Below are 17,746 nucleotides of genomic sequence, written 5' to 3'. Positions count from 1 at the left end.
GAAATGCGTGTAAATTTCAAGTTGTGTTTTCTCAGGTAATACCTCATGACCCCATTCCGGCGACGGATACAGGTTAGGGGTGTAACGCCCCCTTACTCGAGACCGTCGCTGGAGTCGAGCATGAGACGTTACAAAACTTATTTTAGCATTTAAACAGGTTCAAACAATTCTCGTAGTAAACTGTCTATCTGCGTCACAGTTTCTAAAAAAATCATATCTCAAATTACAAAACTCAAAATCCAATTCTGTAAATTTTTCATGAAACTAGACTACTTACTAAATTTTTTCTAGAATTTTTGGTCTGGCCAATTAGTACAATTTATTAGTTAAATTCTCCCCTGTTTCAGGGTTCGGCTACTCTGACCCCTGAGTACTACGTATCAAATTTCTTCCTGTACAGAGATCCAATGACTATGTCATTTTTTTTTAAAAATAGACTCAATAAAGAATCCATAAATATAAATTGTGAGTCCTAATTTTTTTTACAAAATTTATGGTGAATTTCTAAAATCAGAACAGGGGATCCAGAAATTGCTCTAACCCTGTTTCACCAAAACTTAAATATCTCATAAAATACAACTGTTTTACTTATTTCGTTTCTTCAAAATGCAAATAGATTTATTAAGATTCAATTACATATTTTATTCATCATCTAATCCTATTTCTACTATTTTTAGTGATTTTTCAAATTCATGTCACTGCTACTATATGACACTGTTTTATAGCCAATTTCACCATTTTATGATTTTCCATGGATTAGGAAATTCATTAAGCATACATAACACTAAATATAAATTTTGATTAGCCATTCCAATAGCTAATCATCAACAAGCATTTCCACATCACTCATTCACCATATAATAAGATTATATACACAAAAGGATCATAATGCTATACATGCCATATTCCCAAAATATGCAAACCACCATACCGAGATGGTCCATTGATAGTGTGAACATGCCTCCAATAGTCCCGATCTCCAAGCCGAGTTGTTAAAACTACAAGGAATGGAAGGGAGGGAGTAAGCATAAATGCTTAGTAAGTTCACATGTAAATAGCAAGTAACATAATCATACAATCTAACATAAAACATCATTTGCATAAATATCACCAAGGCATTCATGTTACACTTGCATTTACTATCTTACCACTATTTCGTCATACCAAGTTCTCAACCTGAGGTTTAAGCACATACCTGTCAAATTTTCTCATTCACCACACTTACCAATATGTCACCTTCATTTTAGGTACTCACCTTATTCACTTAAGATTTACCCGTTGAACACATCGAAATATGATTCGAATACACGGATTTCATGCACATAAGTGCCATACCCGTAGCTAGACAAACTCAATAGCCAGCGGAAATTATGTAGCCAAGCTACCATGTAACCCGCCCATAAGCGAACTCAGACTCAACTTAACGAGCTCGGGCGTTCGCATCCATAAGTGAACTTGGACTCAAATCAACGAGTTCGGATGCCTAGTTACATCTCATGAACTCCGACTCAACTCAACGAGCTCGGAACTCAAATATCTTAATGGCATGCCACTTGTATTCTAATCTATTCCCAAGGTTCAAATGGGATTTTTCCTCGATCACACATCTTCGCAGTTTTCCATGGAATATCGAAACCGATACTCGTTAGCAATTCATATTTAACAAATAGAACACATAATTTGCATATTACTCAATAATAACCACAAAGCATAATATTTCATGATATTAATCATCATATCATATAAATAATATTAAATTACTTAAAATGACAATTATGTTACTACATTTACACCTGAACTTACCTAGGTAAAAAATAAAGAAATTTTGCAATTTAGTCCACAATCTTTTCCTTTCCCCGATCAAGGTCGATTGCACGTCTTTCTTGGTCTAAAATAACACATTTAGCTGATTTAATACTCACATTTATAAAAATAGTCCTTAACTCTAACTTTTTCAAAATTATGATTTTGCCCCTAAACTTTGCATATTTACACTTTTGCCCCAAAGCTGGAAAATTAAATTTTTTTCCCAAAATTCTTATGTTTTATGACATGCTGATCATATTTCCCTTCTATGGCAACATCAAATTCTTACTGTAATATGTAGTTATAAACATTAGATATTTTTACCGATTATGTCATTTTACTCCTTTTCACGTAAAATCGTTTAGCAAAAGTTGTTTAACACAATTTCAAGCTTCATATTCTACCATAAAACATCAAAATAAACATATTTCACCTATGGGTATTTTTCCAAATATAAACCCTAGGTTAATTTATTGCTAGAATAAGCTAAATCAAGTTACCAGGACTCCAAAAACGTAAAGAACATTAAAAACGGGGCTTGGAATCACTTACTATGCAGCTTGGAAGCTTGAAACAAACCCTAGCTATGGAGAACCCTTGAAATTTCGTCCTAACGAAGAAGATGGACATATTTTGCCATCTTTTTCCTTTTTTTAATCTTTTAATTACCAAATGACTAAAATACCCTTTATTAAAAACTTTGGTTATTTCTACCTATGTATGTCCATTTTTGTCCATGAAAACCTAATGGTATAATTACCATTTAAGGACCTCTACTTCAATTATGCTCTTCAATTAAATTCTGTAACATCTAAAACTCATATTTATCAACTTTTGCAATTAAGTCCTAATAGGCAAATTAGACATGCAATTCATGAAATTTTCTATCGATATTCTAACACATGCATCTAATCACTCAATAAATTATAAAATTAATCGAATAATTTTTCTACTTGTAATTGTGGTTTCGAAACCATTATTTCGTTTAGGCCCTAATTCAGGATATCACAACTCTCTCCCCTTTAGGGATTTTCGTCCCCGAAAATCTTACCAGTAAACAGGTGTGGGTATTGATTTCTTATAGTTTCCTCAGGTATTGATATTCATGTGTAAATTTAGTAATACCCCGTGCTTTTGCCACAATACTTTCACGAGAGCGATACTTTTATTTCTTAGTTGCTTGACCTCCCGAGCTAAAATCTTAATCAGTTCTTCATTGTAAATCATATCCGTTGCTACTCGATTTCTGTAGGTGACATTACATGTGAAGGATCCGAACAATACCGACGTAACATAGATACGTGGAACACATCATGAATCTTCTCTAATTTAGGTGGTAATGCTAACCGATATGCTACCGGTCCAACTCTTTCAATTATCTCATACGGTTCGATAAAACACGGACTCAACTTGCCTTTTCGACCAAATCTAAGAACTTTCTTCCATGGAGACACTTTTAAAAATACCTTATCGCTGACTTGAAACTCGATTTCTTTTCGTTTCAAATCCGCGTAGGATTTCTGTCTATCTGAAGCATCTTTCAAACAATATCGAATCACTTTCACTTTTTCTTTGGTTTTTTTAATTAGATCAACTCTGTAAATCTGATTTTCTTTTAAGTTCGGTCCAATACAGCGGAGTCTGACACTTGCGACCGTACAATGCTTCATAAGGTGCCATCTTCAAACTCGTCTGATAACTATTATTGCAGGCAAATTCTACCAACGGTAAGTATCTTTCCCAACTACCTTGGAATTCCAATACACAACATCTGAGCATGTCTTCAAGAATCTGAATTACTCTTTCTGATTGTCCATCAGCCTGCGGATGGAAGGCAGTGCTGAAATTTAACTTCGTACCTAATGCCTCTTGCAACTTTTGCCAAAATCGTGATGTAAACCTCGGATCTCTATCAGAAATGATCGACAACGGTACTCTGTGAAGTCTAACAATCTCACTGATATATAATTCTGCCAACTTATTAAGAGAATAATCAGTACATACCGAAATAAAATGAGCCAATTTAGTCAATTTGTCGACTATTACCCAGATGGCAACTTTCTTCCATGGAGTCAATGGCAACCCTGATACAAAATCCATAGTAATTCGATCCCACTTCCACTCGGGAACCATGATAGGCTAAAGTAGTCCCGAAGGTATTTGGTCTTCAGCTTTCACTTGTTGACAAATTAAGCATTTCGATACAAACTCGAAAATATCTCTTTTCATTCCGTTCCACCAATACATTTTCTTAAAGTCATTATATATTTTTGTACTGCCCGGGTGAATTGACAAAAAACCACTATGTGCTTCGTGCAAGATCTTTTGAATCAACTCATCATTTTTCAGTACACAAATCCAATCTTTAAACATCAAACAACCATCAGAATCGATTCTGAAATCTGATCCTGTATCATCCTCACAATTCTTCCTCTTGGCTTGCAAATCTTTGTCACTTTTCTGACCTTCAAAAATCTCTTGTAAAAATATCGGACTTGGTCTCAACTCTGCTAGGATCGAACCATCGTCAGACACCGTCAACTGAGTATTCATAGCTCTCAAAGCAAACAACGACTTTCTACTCAAGGCATCATAACCACATTCGATTTCCCCGAATGGTAGTCAATCTCAAGCTCATAATCTTTCAATAATTCTAACCATCTCCACTGTCTCAAATTCAAGTCTTTTTGTGACATCAAGTACTTGAGACTTTTGTGGACGGTATATACTAGGCACTTTTCACCATATAGATAATGTCACCAAATCTTCAAAGAAAATACTATAGCAGCCAGTTCCAAATCATGAGTCAAATAATTCCTTTCGTGAGGTTTCAACTACCTCGAAGCATAAGGCACAACTTTTCATTCTTGCGTAAGTACACATCCCAAGCCATTTGGAGAAGCATCACTATACACCACAAATTCTTTACGTGACTCGGGTTGTACCAACACTGGTGCCTCAGTCAGTAACTTTTTCAATTTCTCAAAGCTCTGTTGACATTCTTCCGTCCACTCAAATTTAACATCCTTATGGAGTAGTCTGGTCATAGGAGTAGCAATTATAGAAAATCCATTTACAAACCATTGATAATAACTAGCTAGACCCAAGAACTTCTAACCTCAGTTACATTCTTCGGCGGTTTCCAATTAACAATAGCAGAAATTTTACTGGGATCAACCTGAATACCATCACCTGAAACAATATGACCCAAAAATCCCACTTCTCGAAGCCAAAACTCACTCTTACTAAACTTGGCATACAACTGCTTATCTTTCAGAGTTTGCAAAACTGTCTTCAAGTGCTCAGCATGCTCTGTCTCATCTTTTGAATAAATTAAGATATCATCAATAAATACCACAACAAACTTGTCCAAATATGGCCAAAATATGCGATTCATTAAATCCATAAACAGGGCAGGAGCATTTGTCAAACCAAATGGCATAACTAAAAATTTATAATGGCCATACCTTGTTCTAAAAGCAGTTTTAGGCACATCTGACTCTTTTACTCGCAGCTGGTAGTACCCAGACCTCAAGTCAATCTTTGAGAACTATGTCACTCCTTTCAAATGGTCGAATAAATCATCAATTCTCGACAACGGATACTTGTTCTTGATTGTCACCTTATTTAACTTCCGATAGTCTACACACAATCTCATTGAACCATCCTTCTTTTTCACAAATAATACCAGAGCACCCCAAGGCAAAAAACTCAATCTCACAAAGCCTTTGTTAGTCAACTCTTGCAACTGCAACTTTGATTCTTTCAACTCTGTTGGTGCCATTCTATATGAAGCAATCGAGATCGGAGTTGTTCCCGGAATCAACTCAATACCAAATTCTACTTCTCTAACAGGAGGTAAACCTGGGAACTCTTCTGGAAATACATACGCAAATTCACATACAATCGGCACTGATTCAATTTTCTTCTCAAATTCCTTTGTATTCAACACATACGCCAAATAAGCTTCATAACTCTTTCTCAAATATCTTTGAGTCGACATCAAAGAAATCATACTAGGCAGTGCCTCTGATTCGTCTCATTCAACCCAAAGAATTTTACCATTTTCACATTTTAATTCAATAACCTTTTGTTTACAATTTACTATAGCATCATGCAATGTCAACCAATCCATACCCAAAATAACATCAAATTCGTCAAACAGCAACAACATCAAGTCGGTTGGAAAATAATGACCTCTAATCATCAAAGGACATTTCTTGCATACTTTATCAACTATAACACATTTTCCTAACGGGTTTGACACTTTAATCATAAATTCTGTAGACTCAACAGGTATACTCATATTAGACACCAATTTCATGTACACATATGAATGAGTAGAACTGGGGTCAATCAAAGCAATAACATTAACATCATAAAGAGAGAAAATACTAGTGATCACATCGGGAGATGAAACATCTTCATGCGCCCTTATGTCATAAGTTCTAGTAGGAGCTCTAGCTTCAGTTTTAAACGCTGAATCTCTGACTACATTCTTGCTGCTTGCCTCATTCCCAGCACTTCTCGAAGATCTTCCTCTCGAAACTGCACCACTAGGTTTTGCATTCTGAAATTTTTCTTTCTCAATTCTCTCGAGACAGTCTCTAATAAAATGATCTAGAGAATCACACTAATAACATTCATTAGTTCTACATGGACCAAGGTGACTTCTACCACATCATTGGCACTAGGGTCTAACAAATTTCGAATTTCCCACACTAGCTACAGAAGTAGTCTGAGATTTAAAACCCGCATTTTGCTTCTTACGATTCCCATACGAATGTCCAGCCGAAACATGAGAACGAGAATACATATCTCTGGATTTTCTAGATTGTGGTGGGAATGCACTGCTCATCGGTCTTTTCTTCAAATTTCTAGTCTCAGCCTCAACCTTTCTCTTTTCTTTAACTAGTTCTTCAGCCTTGCAAGCTCGATCAACAAGTACTACGAACTCTTTCAACTCAAGAATTCCCACAAATACTTTAATGTCTTCATTGAGTCCGTCTTCAAATCGTCTGCACATTTTAGCCTCTGAAGGAATATATTCTCTAGCATACTTAATCAATCGAATGAACTCCCTTTCATACTCAGTAACTATCATGTTGCCTTGTTCCAACTCGAGAAACTCTTTACGCTTCTGATCAACAAATCTTTCACTAATGTATTTCTTCCAAAATTCTTCTTGAAAGAACTCCCAAGTCACTTTCTCTTTCGGTACCACTGAAATCAATGTCTTCCACCAATAATAGGTTGAATCTCTCAACAAGGATATAGCACATTTCAAGCACTCTTCAGGTGTACAAGACAATTCATCAAATACCCGAATAGAATTCTCCAGCCAAAATTCTACTTTCTTGGCATCATCATCAACATTTGCCCTAAATTCTTCAGCCCCTTGCTTATGAATTCTATCAACTAGGGTTCTACAAAATTTCATCTGATCCATACCTTGAGGCATCGAGGATACTGGTTGAGGAATCGGGGGAGGTGGGAGAGGTTGAGCATTCGGGTTCGTATGAACGAACTCAGTGTACCATGCATTCATCATCTGGAGAAAGGCTTCCCAAGCCAGTTCTCCTCCTCCTTGACCAACAGTAGGAGGTCAACTTTCAGTCGGCACCACCCCTTCAGCAAGAGCTGGTGCATTTTTCTCTATATCATCCGCCACACTTGGATCGGGATCCATTTACTAAAAAAAACTCATTTAAAAAGTCAGGAGTCGTCACACTATCACAATATATATATATGGCATGTATAGCAAGACTCGTACATACGCCACGTTAGTCTGAGAACTGACTAAACCGTAGCTCTGATACCACCAAATGTAACGCCCCCTTACTTGAGACCATCGCTGGAGTCGAGCATGAGACATTACTAAACTTATTTTAGCATTTAAACAAGTTCAAACAATTCTTGTAGTAAACTGTTCATCTGCGTCATAGTCGCTAAAAAATCATATCTCGAGTTACGAAACTCAAAATCCAATTCGTAAATTTTTTGTGAAACTAGACTCATATATCTACTTACTAATTATTTTCTAGAATTTTTGGTTGGCCAATCAGTACAGTTTATTAGTTAAAGTCTCCCTTATTTCAGGGTTTGGCTACTCTGACCCTTGTGTACTACGAATCAAATTTCTTCCTATACAGAGATCCAATGACTATGATGTTTGTTTCTCTTAAAAACAGACTCAATAAAGAATTCATAAATATAAAGTGTGAGTCATAATTATTTTTACACAATTTATGGTGAATTTCTAAAATCAGAACAGGGGATCCAGAAATTGCTCTAACCCTATTTCACCAAAACGTAAATATCTCATAAACTACAACTCTTTTACTTATTTTGTTTCTTCCACATGAAAATAGATTCATTAAGCTTCAATTAAATATTTTATTCATCATCTAATTCTATTTCTACTATTTTTTGTGATTTTTCAAATTCACATAACTACTGCTGTATGACACTGTTTTATAGCAAATTTCACCATTTTATGATTTTTCATAGATTAGGAAATTATTAAGCATACATAACACTAAATATAAATTTTGATTAGCCATTCCAATAGCTAATCATCACATTACTAATTCACCATATAATAAGATTATATACACAAAAGGATCATAATGCTATACATGTCATATTCCCAAAATATGCAAACCACTATACCGAGATGGTTCATTGATAGTGTGAACGTGCCTCCGATAGTCCCGATATCCAAGCTGGCTTGTCAAAACTACAAGGAATGGAAGGTAGGGAGTAAGCATAAATGCGTAGTAAGTTCACATGTAAATAGCAAGTAACATAATCATAAAATCTAACATAAAACATCATTTGCATAAATATCACCAAGGCATTCATGTTACACTTGCATTTACTATTTTACCACGATTTCGTCATACCAAGTTCTCAACCCAAGGGTTTAAGCACATACCTGTCAAATTTTCCCATTCACCACACTTACCAACATGTCACCTTTGTTTTAGGTACTCACGTTATTCACTTAAGATTTACCTGTTGAACACATCGGAATATGATCGAATACACGAATTTCATGCAAATAAGTGTCATACCCACAGCTAGACAAACTCAATAGCCAGCAAAAATTATATAGCCAAGCTACCATGTAACCCGCCCATAAGTGAACTCGGACTCAACTCAACAAGCTCGGGCGTTCGCATCCATAAGTGAATTCAAACTCAACTCAACGAGTTCGGATGCCTAGTTACATCTCACGAACTTGAACTCAACTCAATGAGCTCAGAACTCAAATATCTTAGTGACATGTCACTTGTATTCTAATCTATTCCCAAGGTTCAAATGGGCTTTTTCCTCAATCACACATCTTTGCTGTCTTCCACGGAATATCAAAACCGATACTCGGTAGCAATTCATATTTAAAAAGTAGCACACATAATTTGCATATTACTCAATAATAACCACAAAGCATAATATTTCATGATATTAATCATAATAATTACTTAAAATGACAATTATGTTGCTACATTTACACCTGAACTTACCTCGGTACAAAATAAAGAAATTTTGCAATTTAGTCCATAGTCTTTTCATTTCCCCAATCAAGGTCGATTCCATGTCTTTCTTGGTCTAAAATAACACATTTAGCTGATTTAATACTCACATTTATCAAAATAGTCCTTAACTCTAACTTTTAAAAAATTATAATTTTGCCCCTAAACTTTTGCATATTTACACTTTTCCCCAAAGCTGGAAAATTAAATTTTTTTCCAAAATTCTTATGTTTTATGACATGTTGATCATTTTTCCCTTATATGGCAACATCAAATTCTCACTCTAACATGTAGTTATAAACATTAGGTATTTTTACCGATTATGTCCTTTTACTCGTTTTCACATAAAATCGTTTAGCAAAAGTTGTTTAACACAATTTCAAGCTTCATATTCTACCATAAAAAATCAAAATAAACACATTTCACCTATGGGTATTTTTCCAAATATAAACCCTAGGTTAAATTATTGTTGGAATAAGCTAAATCAAGTTACCGGGACTCCAAAAACGTAAAGAACATTAAAAACGGGGCTTGGAATCACTTACTATGCAGCTTGGAAGCTTGAAACAAACCCTAGCTATGGAGAACCCTTGAAATTTTGTCCTAATGAAGAAGATGGACATATTTTGCCATCTTTTTCCTTTTTTAATCTTTTAATTACCAAATAACTAAAATACCCTTCATTAAAAACTTTGGTTATTTCTACCTATGTATGTCCATTTTTGTCGATGAAAACCTAATGGTATAATTACCATTTAAGGACCTCTACTTCAATTGTGCTCTTCAATTAAATCCTTTAACATCTAAAACTCATATTTATCAACTTTTGCAATTAAGTCCTAATAGGCAAATTAGACATGCAATTCATGAAATTTTCTATCGATATTCTAACACATGCATCTAATCACTCAATAAATTATGAAAATTAATCGGAATAAATTTTTATACTTCAGAATTGTGGTTTTGAAACCACTATTCCGTTTAGGCCCTAATTCGGGATATCATAAGGGGTGTTAGAATTTAGCTATCCTTTTGCCTATTCGGCTTACTTAAATCCAACACTATAAATATGTAGCTCATTTCTTTGTTTTAAGGCTTTTGACAATTTTAATGAAACTATATTATATTTGTGAGATTATCTTCTCCCAAATTTCGTTCATAGGCATTATTGGCTTATCTGTTGTCAGTGGCGTCAACCTTAGTCTTGTTTCGAAGTTATCACTCCTATTTGAGTGTGGTGTTCACCCAACCCTATACCTTTGGTTCTCGCCTTTTTAAATAACGAGTCAAGGTCCCTTTTCTCCTTCACCGAACCAGTTTAAGCCGTATAAGTCCTAGGTCAACACTCTCCTTAGTGTTGGTTCGTTCTTGCTACCTAACTCTGATTTTGCATTTCACCTATCTATCAATTTATCTATCTTAATTTCTTTGTTAGTTGAATCAAATCAACTTATACTTAGATAGTTTTGAACCTATTTCCATCTCCTATCTTTATATTTAAACAATTACCTTCATAGCTTGCAAATTGGAACGATACTTCTACGTTCGACGACCGGGCAATTAAACAACTCAACTCATCATATTGAGGCGAGTTCGTATCATTTGGTATCAGAGCTTACAAAATGAGAAGTACGGACATTCTAGCCATTTCGGAATAGGTTTATAAAATAATTTTAAAAAATTTAAAAAAATAACATTATTTCGTGTGTTATAAGTGCATTGTAGTTATATATATTGAAAAAAAAATTCTAAAATTATTTAAATAAAAAGTGATTGAAAGTTTGTGTTCATCTCGTCGTAATCCCAATCAAGTAAGTTTCCTTCCTACTATCATTATCTACCCTACACGCTACATTCAAACCCAAATTTTATTTTTCTTTCAGCCTACCCTACACCTTCTTCATCAATCCATTGCAAACCATTTGAAGCTGACCCCAAGACTTCGATAAAGCCTTAACAAGTCTTTTTAATGAAATCACGAGAGAAGAACAAGTGGAAAAAGGCACGAGTGTGTGAGCACATTAGAGAGGAGGTAAAAGCCGAAAAGAGTGCAAACATGAGTCTGAATGACATTTGTTCTTTCTTTTCGAGGGAAGTTCGAGGTTTGTGGTGAGGTTTATTAATTTTCCATGTCAAGGAGCTCGAAACAAAACATGACAGATCAAACCGAAAGGCAACTTGTTCGAAACGTACCCGACTTAAATCTTCAAGCCTTGTTGCGCGAAGTGGAACGGTTATTTGATCGAAATCTTGAGCCCATCCAAGAGCGATTAGATCAAGTCGAGGAGTGAGGCCGATGAGAGAGGATGCCCAAAAGTCTACAAAGAAACTAAGGCCGGTAACTAGTCCAAGAAGATGAGTTATACGACCCTAGAAAAGTCAAAAGTGATCAAGGGTCCAACTTAAGTTACCGGCGAAGAGGGTGACGAGACCGTGGTCAAAGAGAATGAGGCCGTGTAGGTGACGATCTTAAAAACATCAAGCTTTCAATTCAACCCTTTCAAGGCTGATTTGATCCGGAAGCCTATCTCGAGTGGGAAAAAAAGATCGAACTAGTGTTTGAGTGCCATAACTACTCCGAGACTAAAAAGGTGAAGTTAGTAGTGATTGAATTCTCTGACTATGCAATGATATGGTGGGACCAATTAACTACGAGCTGAAGAAGGAACAAAGAACCCCTAATACACACATGGGCCGAAATGAAATCGGTGATACGCCGGAGGTTCATACCCTCATATTACCATCACGAGCTTTATCAAAAGGTCCAAAACCTTACTCAAGGCTCGAGGAGTGTGGAGGATTACTATAAAGAAATGGAAATCATGATGATAAGAGTGGACGTTCAAGAAGACGATGAAGTAACCATGGCACGTTTCTTGGCTGGTCTCAACCGAGACATTGCCAATATTGTGGAGTTGCAACACTACGTCAAGGTGGTAGACATGGAGCAAATGGCTATCAATGTAAAAAAGTAATTAAAGTGAAAAGGCGCTGTCCGAGGCTACTCCACCGCGAATACTTCAAAGTAGAGCCAAGGCATTGGCAAAAACACTCAAACAAGCTGCGCTAAAGAGATGACGGTGCCGTCAAAATCAACCAAGCCTTTGGTCGAATCTAGCAAAGGTAAGGCGGTCTAGAGTTCCTCCAACCGTTTAACGGACATCAAGTGCTTCAAATGCCTCGGGAGGGGCCATATCGCAAGTCAGTGCCCAAATCGAAGCACCACGGTAGTGTGCACAAATCGCGAGATCGTGTAACACCCCAGAAACCCTTAAGTTTATTTTTGTATGATTGTGAGACAACTGCGTATCTGCTTCAGTGGTTAAGTGTTCTAGGAGTGTCTAAGAAGCCTTGTGTTCAAGCCTTGGCTTGTACAAAATTTTGTTTTTAATATGAATTAATCTCTAGTCAGTAGGCCTTTTAAATAAATGTGAGTATTTCATGATAGAATGGGCCTGTTGGTCTAAGGGATAAGTGGCGTGTTACTGTAACCTGAGGTCTTGAGTTCGAGTCCTGCTATGCGCAGGGTGGATTTTATTTTGCTGAATGTCGTGTGAGTGTTTGTGTGTTAGTAGGATTCTGATGCTAGTGGGTGGTTGGAGTGTTTGAGGGGTGTGGGATTGTGTAGCAGAATTTTGGGAGAAAATCATGGGGAGTTGAGATGAGAGGAAGTGGTGTGCCAAATTTGAACTTTAGGCACTCAAAGGAATCAGCTTAGGGGAAGAATTTAGTTTTGGTGAGTTTTAGCACTTCGTTTTGGTTGCTTCTATTATTTGGAAATCGATTGGTGCAAGGGGTTTTGTTGTGTCTCTCATTTGTACTTTTCAGGTTTACGTTTTGGGTCATTTTCCCTTCTCTCTTTGGTCGAATGCTCCCTTCTCCTCTCTCAAAGTTTTTCAGCTTTTAGCTCCTAGGTTTGGACCGATTCTTTTTTTTCTCCCTCTCCATCAATCGATTCCCTCTTTGGCCGAATACCCTTTTTCCTTCCCCCTTCTCATCTCTTTTAGATTTCAACGTTTCCCTCTCTTTGCCTATTAGTATTGTTGTCGAATAGCTTTTCTCCTCTTTTCCTCAGCTCTTTTGGCTTTTGAGAAACTTCTCCCTTGTTATTGTGGTTTTCCTTTTGGGCTGTCGAATCCTTGGCTCATAGCTGAACCCTAACCTTGTCGTCGTCTTTATTCTGGCTCACGATTATTCTCTCTTTCCTTCTTTCTTTTTATGTTGTTATAGTTCTCCATTTAACATCTTCTTTTCTCTGCCGAATTTTGCTAGAGGTGCGATTGATACACCTTGTGCCTCGGTTTAAGTGTGGGCTTTGGGGGGTAGGCCGAATACTTCTGTCTCCTATTATTAGTTTATGCTTTTGGTAAGTTGATATACACTTGGTTCAATTACTTGTGTGCATGGTAATAGTTAACAAGTTTCGGTTGGAATGCAGGTAGTCTTTAAGAGTTGTAAGCAATCTCTTGTGAGGGTTTAGTGTGATCGATCAAGGCAAGTGATAGGTTATCTCTTGAACAAGTGTTTTGGTTAGGGTTCTTTTCAATTTGTTTGATAGGCGATTAACCGAAGTTTTTGATTGAAATAGGTGTGGAGTACTCGGGGGCTAGTTGCGCACTTTTGCAGCAAGGTGTGTAAAAACACTGCCTTTAATCGTAGATCGGCAAAAGCCAAAATAAGTGATCGTTGACGCTACAAGGGCGTGCATTCGCTCGTAGGTAGTCCAAACGCCTAAACATGGGCGTATAATCATTGAGACCGGCCATGAGCGATTTCGTGGGCCGAGGTTATTTTGGGCCATTTTGGATAGAACTGGGTCGTATGGGCCCCATGGGCATGTGGGCCCTACATAGGTAAACCACACGAACGTGTGGAGAATATTGGTCCAGGCTGTGTAATCTGCATGGCCAAGGCCATTTCTGGGCTATGTGGGCCACACGGGTGTGTGACCCTATATGGGCCCGCAATATGGGTTGTGGGCCCATTTTCACTATTTGACTATTAAGGTTGCACAGGTCATCCGAGACGAATGTGAACCTACTGTTGGGTCGTAAGTGTGTCTAAACCCCCTGATTGATAAAATGACTAAAATGCCCCTATATGGTAAAATGACTGTTATGCCTTAGGAAATGTATGACTATGTTTGAACATGCCATATTAAATATATTGATCACATGTATGAGATTATGACATGATGCTTGACAAGTTACATAGGGATGGGATTTATTATGATTGGAGGAAGTGTACTATACTGGCAGCTCTGCTGCAAATACTGTTTAGTGTCGCAACCGGTACTACCTGGCGTGTAGGGATCGGTGGGTTGATTTTATCCCCACATGGAGTGTAGGTTTGGATAGAGATGGAGTATAGAGGCTGGTTGGGTAGGATCTATTGAATGCATATCTGTACTGTACTATCACTAAGATGGGCTCAAGCACACACTGATACTGATACTGTAAGGGACTAAGGCCTTAACTGAAACTGAACTATTACTGAATTGGGCTTAGACCCAGACTATTTATGCTCATTGATTGGTTATTTGATATTACACACTAAGTTTTAATAACTTACCTATCTATTTATCTGTACAGGTAATCCCCAGGCTTAGGCAGGTCGGTGCTGCAAGGGACTCAAAGGTGGCCACATAACCGTACGGACTTTCTCATTGGGTTTTAAAAACATAAGTAGTTTTATTTTGGGTATTTTTAATGTAACAAGGCCTCTTTAAATTTTTAATCTTTAGTTTGGGGTTTTATTTATTTCGAGTTATATCTACTAGCAGTAGGATGCAGGTTTTCAAAAAGATAAATGCTTTCCAAAGACGTCACGAAACCGAAACTTGTTTTAAAAGCTTTTACCAATATTAACAGTTTGAATCAGATAATAATAATAATAATGCTTTAAAATATAAAACTTTTTGACAAAAAACTCATATTTTGAAAATGGACGAGGCATCTTAAAATTTTTGTTGAGATCATCAAGAGGCCAAAATATAGAACAGGTTTTCAACAATATTATACTTTGTGAAAAACACTTCAATGTGACATCGCCAGATTCGGCCATAACATCTGGGCCGTGTTTGGGGTGTTACAGATCAAGTCAGAGGTTGAAAATGAGTCCGAACCGACATTTGATGAGGTGGAAGAAGTAGAATATGCTGTAGATGGTGAGCTTTTTGTTGTTAAACGAAGTCTTAGTCTCCAAAGTGTGGAAGACAAGCAACAAAGAGAAAACATCTTCCATACTCGGTGCCAAGTCCAAGGGAAGATCTGTAGCGTCATCATTGACGGTGGGAGTTGCACGAACGTGGCGAGCACTTTCATGGTGGAAAAACTTGGCTTGCCAACCACCAAGCACCCGAGCCCATATAAACTCCAATGGTTGAATGATGGCGGCGAATTAAAGGTGACAAAGCAAGTACTCGTATCTTTTACCATTGGAAAATATACGGATGAAGTGCTTTGTGACGTAGTTCCCATGCATGCGGGTCATTTGTTGCTTGGACGCCCGTGGCGGTTTGATAGACGAGTTCTCCATGATGGGTATACCAATACGTATACGTTCAAGCATATGGGAAAGAATGTGCCGTTAGAACTGTTAGCACTGAAGCAAGTTTACGAGGATCAAAAGAAATTGAAAAGTTCTGTAGATCAAATGAGAGAAAAAGAAAAGAGTGAAAATGTAAAAGAAAAGAAAAATGAGAAAAAAAGAGGAAAACTAATAAAAGAGAGTGAAAAGAAAATAAGAAAAGAAAAAGATGAAAAAGAAAAAAAGTGTGAGAAAATGAACGTGTTTGAAAAAGTGAGTGATGTGCGAAAGGCTTTGACATTGAGACAATCACTCCTTGTGCTCATGTACAAGAAAGGCTTGTTTTCTACTAACAAATTACCCGAAAACCTGCCCTCCTCTATTGTGTCCCTTTTGTAGGATTTTCAAGATGTATTCCCGGAAGAAACTCCGAGTGGGTTGCCACCTCTTTGCGGAATCGAGCATCAAATCGATTTTGTGCCCAAAGATGTTATTCTAAATCGACCAGTGTATAGATCGAATCTTGAAGAGACTAAAAAACTCCAACGGCAAATCAAAGAGTTGGTGGACAAAGGTTACATTCGTGAAAGCCTTAGTCCTTGTGCCGTACCTGCCTTGTTTGTGCCAAAAAAGACGGAATGTGGCGAATGTGTGTTGATTACCGAGCTGTGAACAAGATTACCATCAAGTATCGGTATCAATACCTCGCTTAGACGACATGCTTGACAAACTAAGTGGTTCCCAGTTATTTTCGAAGATTGATCTTAAAAATGACTACCATCAGATTCGTACGCGAGAAGGCGACAATGGAAAACTACCTTCAAGACAAAACACGGTTTGTACGACTAGTTGGTCATGCCGTTTGGCCTAACCAACGCTCCTAGCATTTTCATGAGACTTATGAATTACGTGTTAAGGTCTTTTATTAGTAAGTTATGTGTCATATATTTTATTGACATTCTCATATATAGTAAGACGTTGGAAGACCATGTGACTTACCTTAAATCTGTGTTGGATGTTCTATGAAAAGAAACCCTTTATGCTAACCTCAAGAAATGCACCTTCTGTTCTGACAAAGTTATTTTTCTAGGTTTCGTAGTTAGCTCGAAGGGCTTGGAAGTGGACCAAGAAAAGATAAAGGCTATTCAAGAGTGGCCGAGACCTACAAGCTTTAGCGAAGTTCGAAGCTTCCATGGTTTGGAAAACTTCTATCGGTGTTTCGTGCCCAACTTTAGCACAATAGCCGCACATTTAACAAGCGTGATTAAGAAGAATTCAGCCTTCTACTGGAACGACGAGCAAGAGAAGTCTTTCAATGAAATTAAGAGTTGTCTTACTAAGGCCCCTTTATTGCCATTACCCGATTTTTCTAAAACCTTTAAGATTGAATGTGATGCATCAAGTGTCAGAATCAAGGCCGTGCTAACCCAATATGGAAGGCCTGTGGCATATTTCAGTGAGAATTTAAATGGGGCTGCGCTTAACTATCCCATTTATGACAAAGAAATGTACACACTTATTCGAGCTCTCGAGACATGGCAGCACTACCTATATCTAAAGGAGTTCGTGATTCACTCTGATCACGAAGCGTTAAAACACATCAAGGGCCAGCATAAGCTAAATAAATGCCATGCGAAGTAGGTTGAGTATCTCGAGTCATTTTCGTACATCATCAAGTATAAGAAAGGTGAAGATAATATTGTGGCTGATGCAATTTTGAGAAGGTATGCTTTATTATTGTCTCTTGAATCTAAATTGCTTGGATTTTCTTACTTGAAAGATTTGTATGCCAATGATAAAGATTTTGATGAAATATTTGCTGCTTGCGAGAATTCTTCTGTTGAGAAATTTTATACATACGAAGGCTTCCTTTTTAA

General features: G+C 37.1%; 1 protein-coding gene across 1 annotated transcript; it reads left to right on the top strand.

Annotated features, from left to right (window-relative positions):
- The first annotated feature begins 12,154 nt into the window (after positions 1 to 12,154).
- LOC108472753 (uncharacterized) lies at positions 12,155 to 17,510 on the top strand. Its single transcript, XM_017774313.1, has 4 exons — positions 12,155 to 12,304; positions 15,435 to 15,986; positions 16,269 to 16,518; positions 16,960 to 17,510. The coding sequence occupies exons 1-4, from the start codon at positions 12,155 to 12,157 to the stop codon at positions 17,508 to 17,510; spliced, it is 1,503 nt and encodes a 500-aa protein (XP_017629802.1).
- Positions 17,511 to 17,746: the final 236 nt, after the last annotated feature.

Source organism: Gossypium arboreum, chromosome 7, assembly GCF_025698485.1.
Source record: "Gossypium arboreum isolate Shixiya-1 chromosome 7, ASM2569848v2, whole genome shotgun sequence".
Classification (NCBI taxonomy): domain Eukaryota; kingdom Viridiplantae; phylum Streptophyta; class Magnoliopsida; order Malvales; family Malvaceae; genus Gossypium; species Gossypium arboreum.
This window is presented reverse-complemented; position numbering and strand designations above follow the sequence as displayed.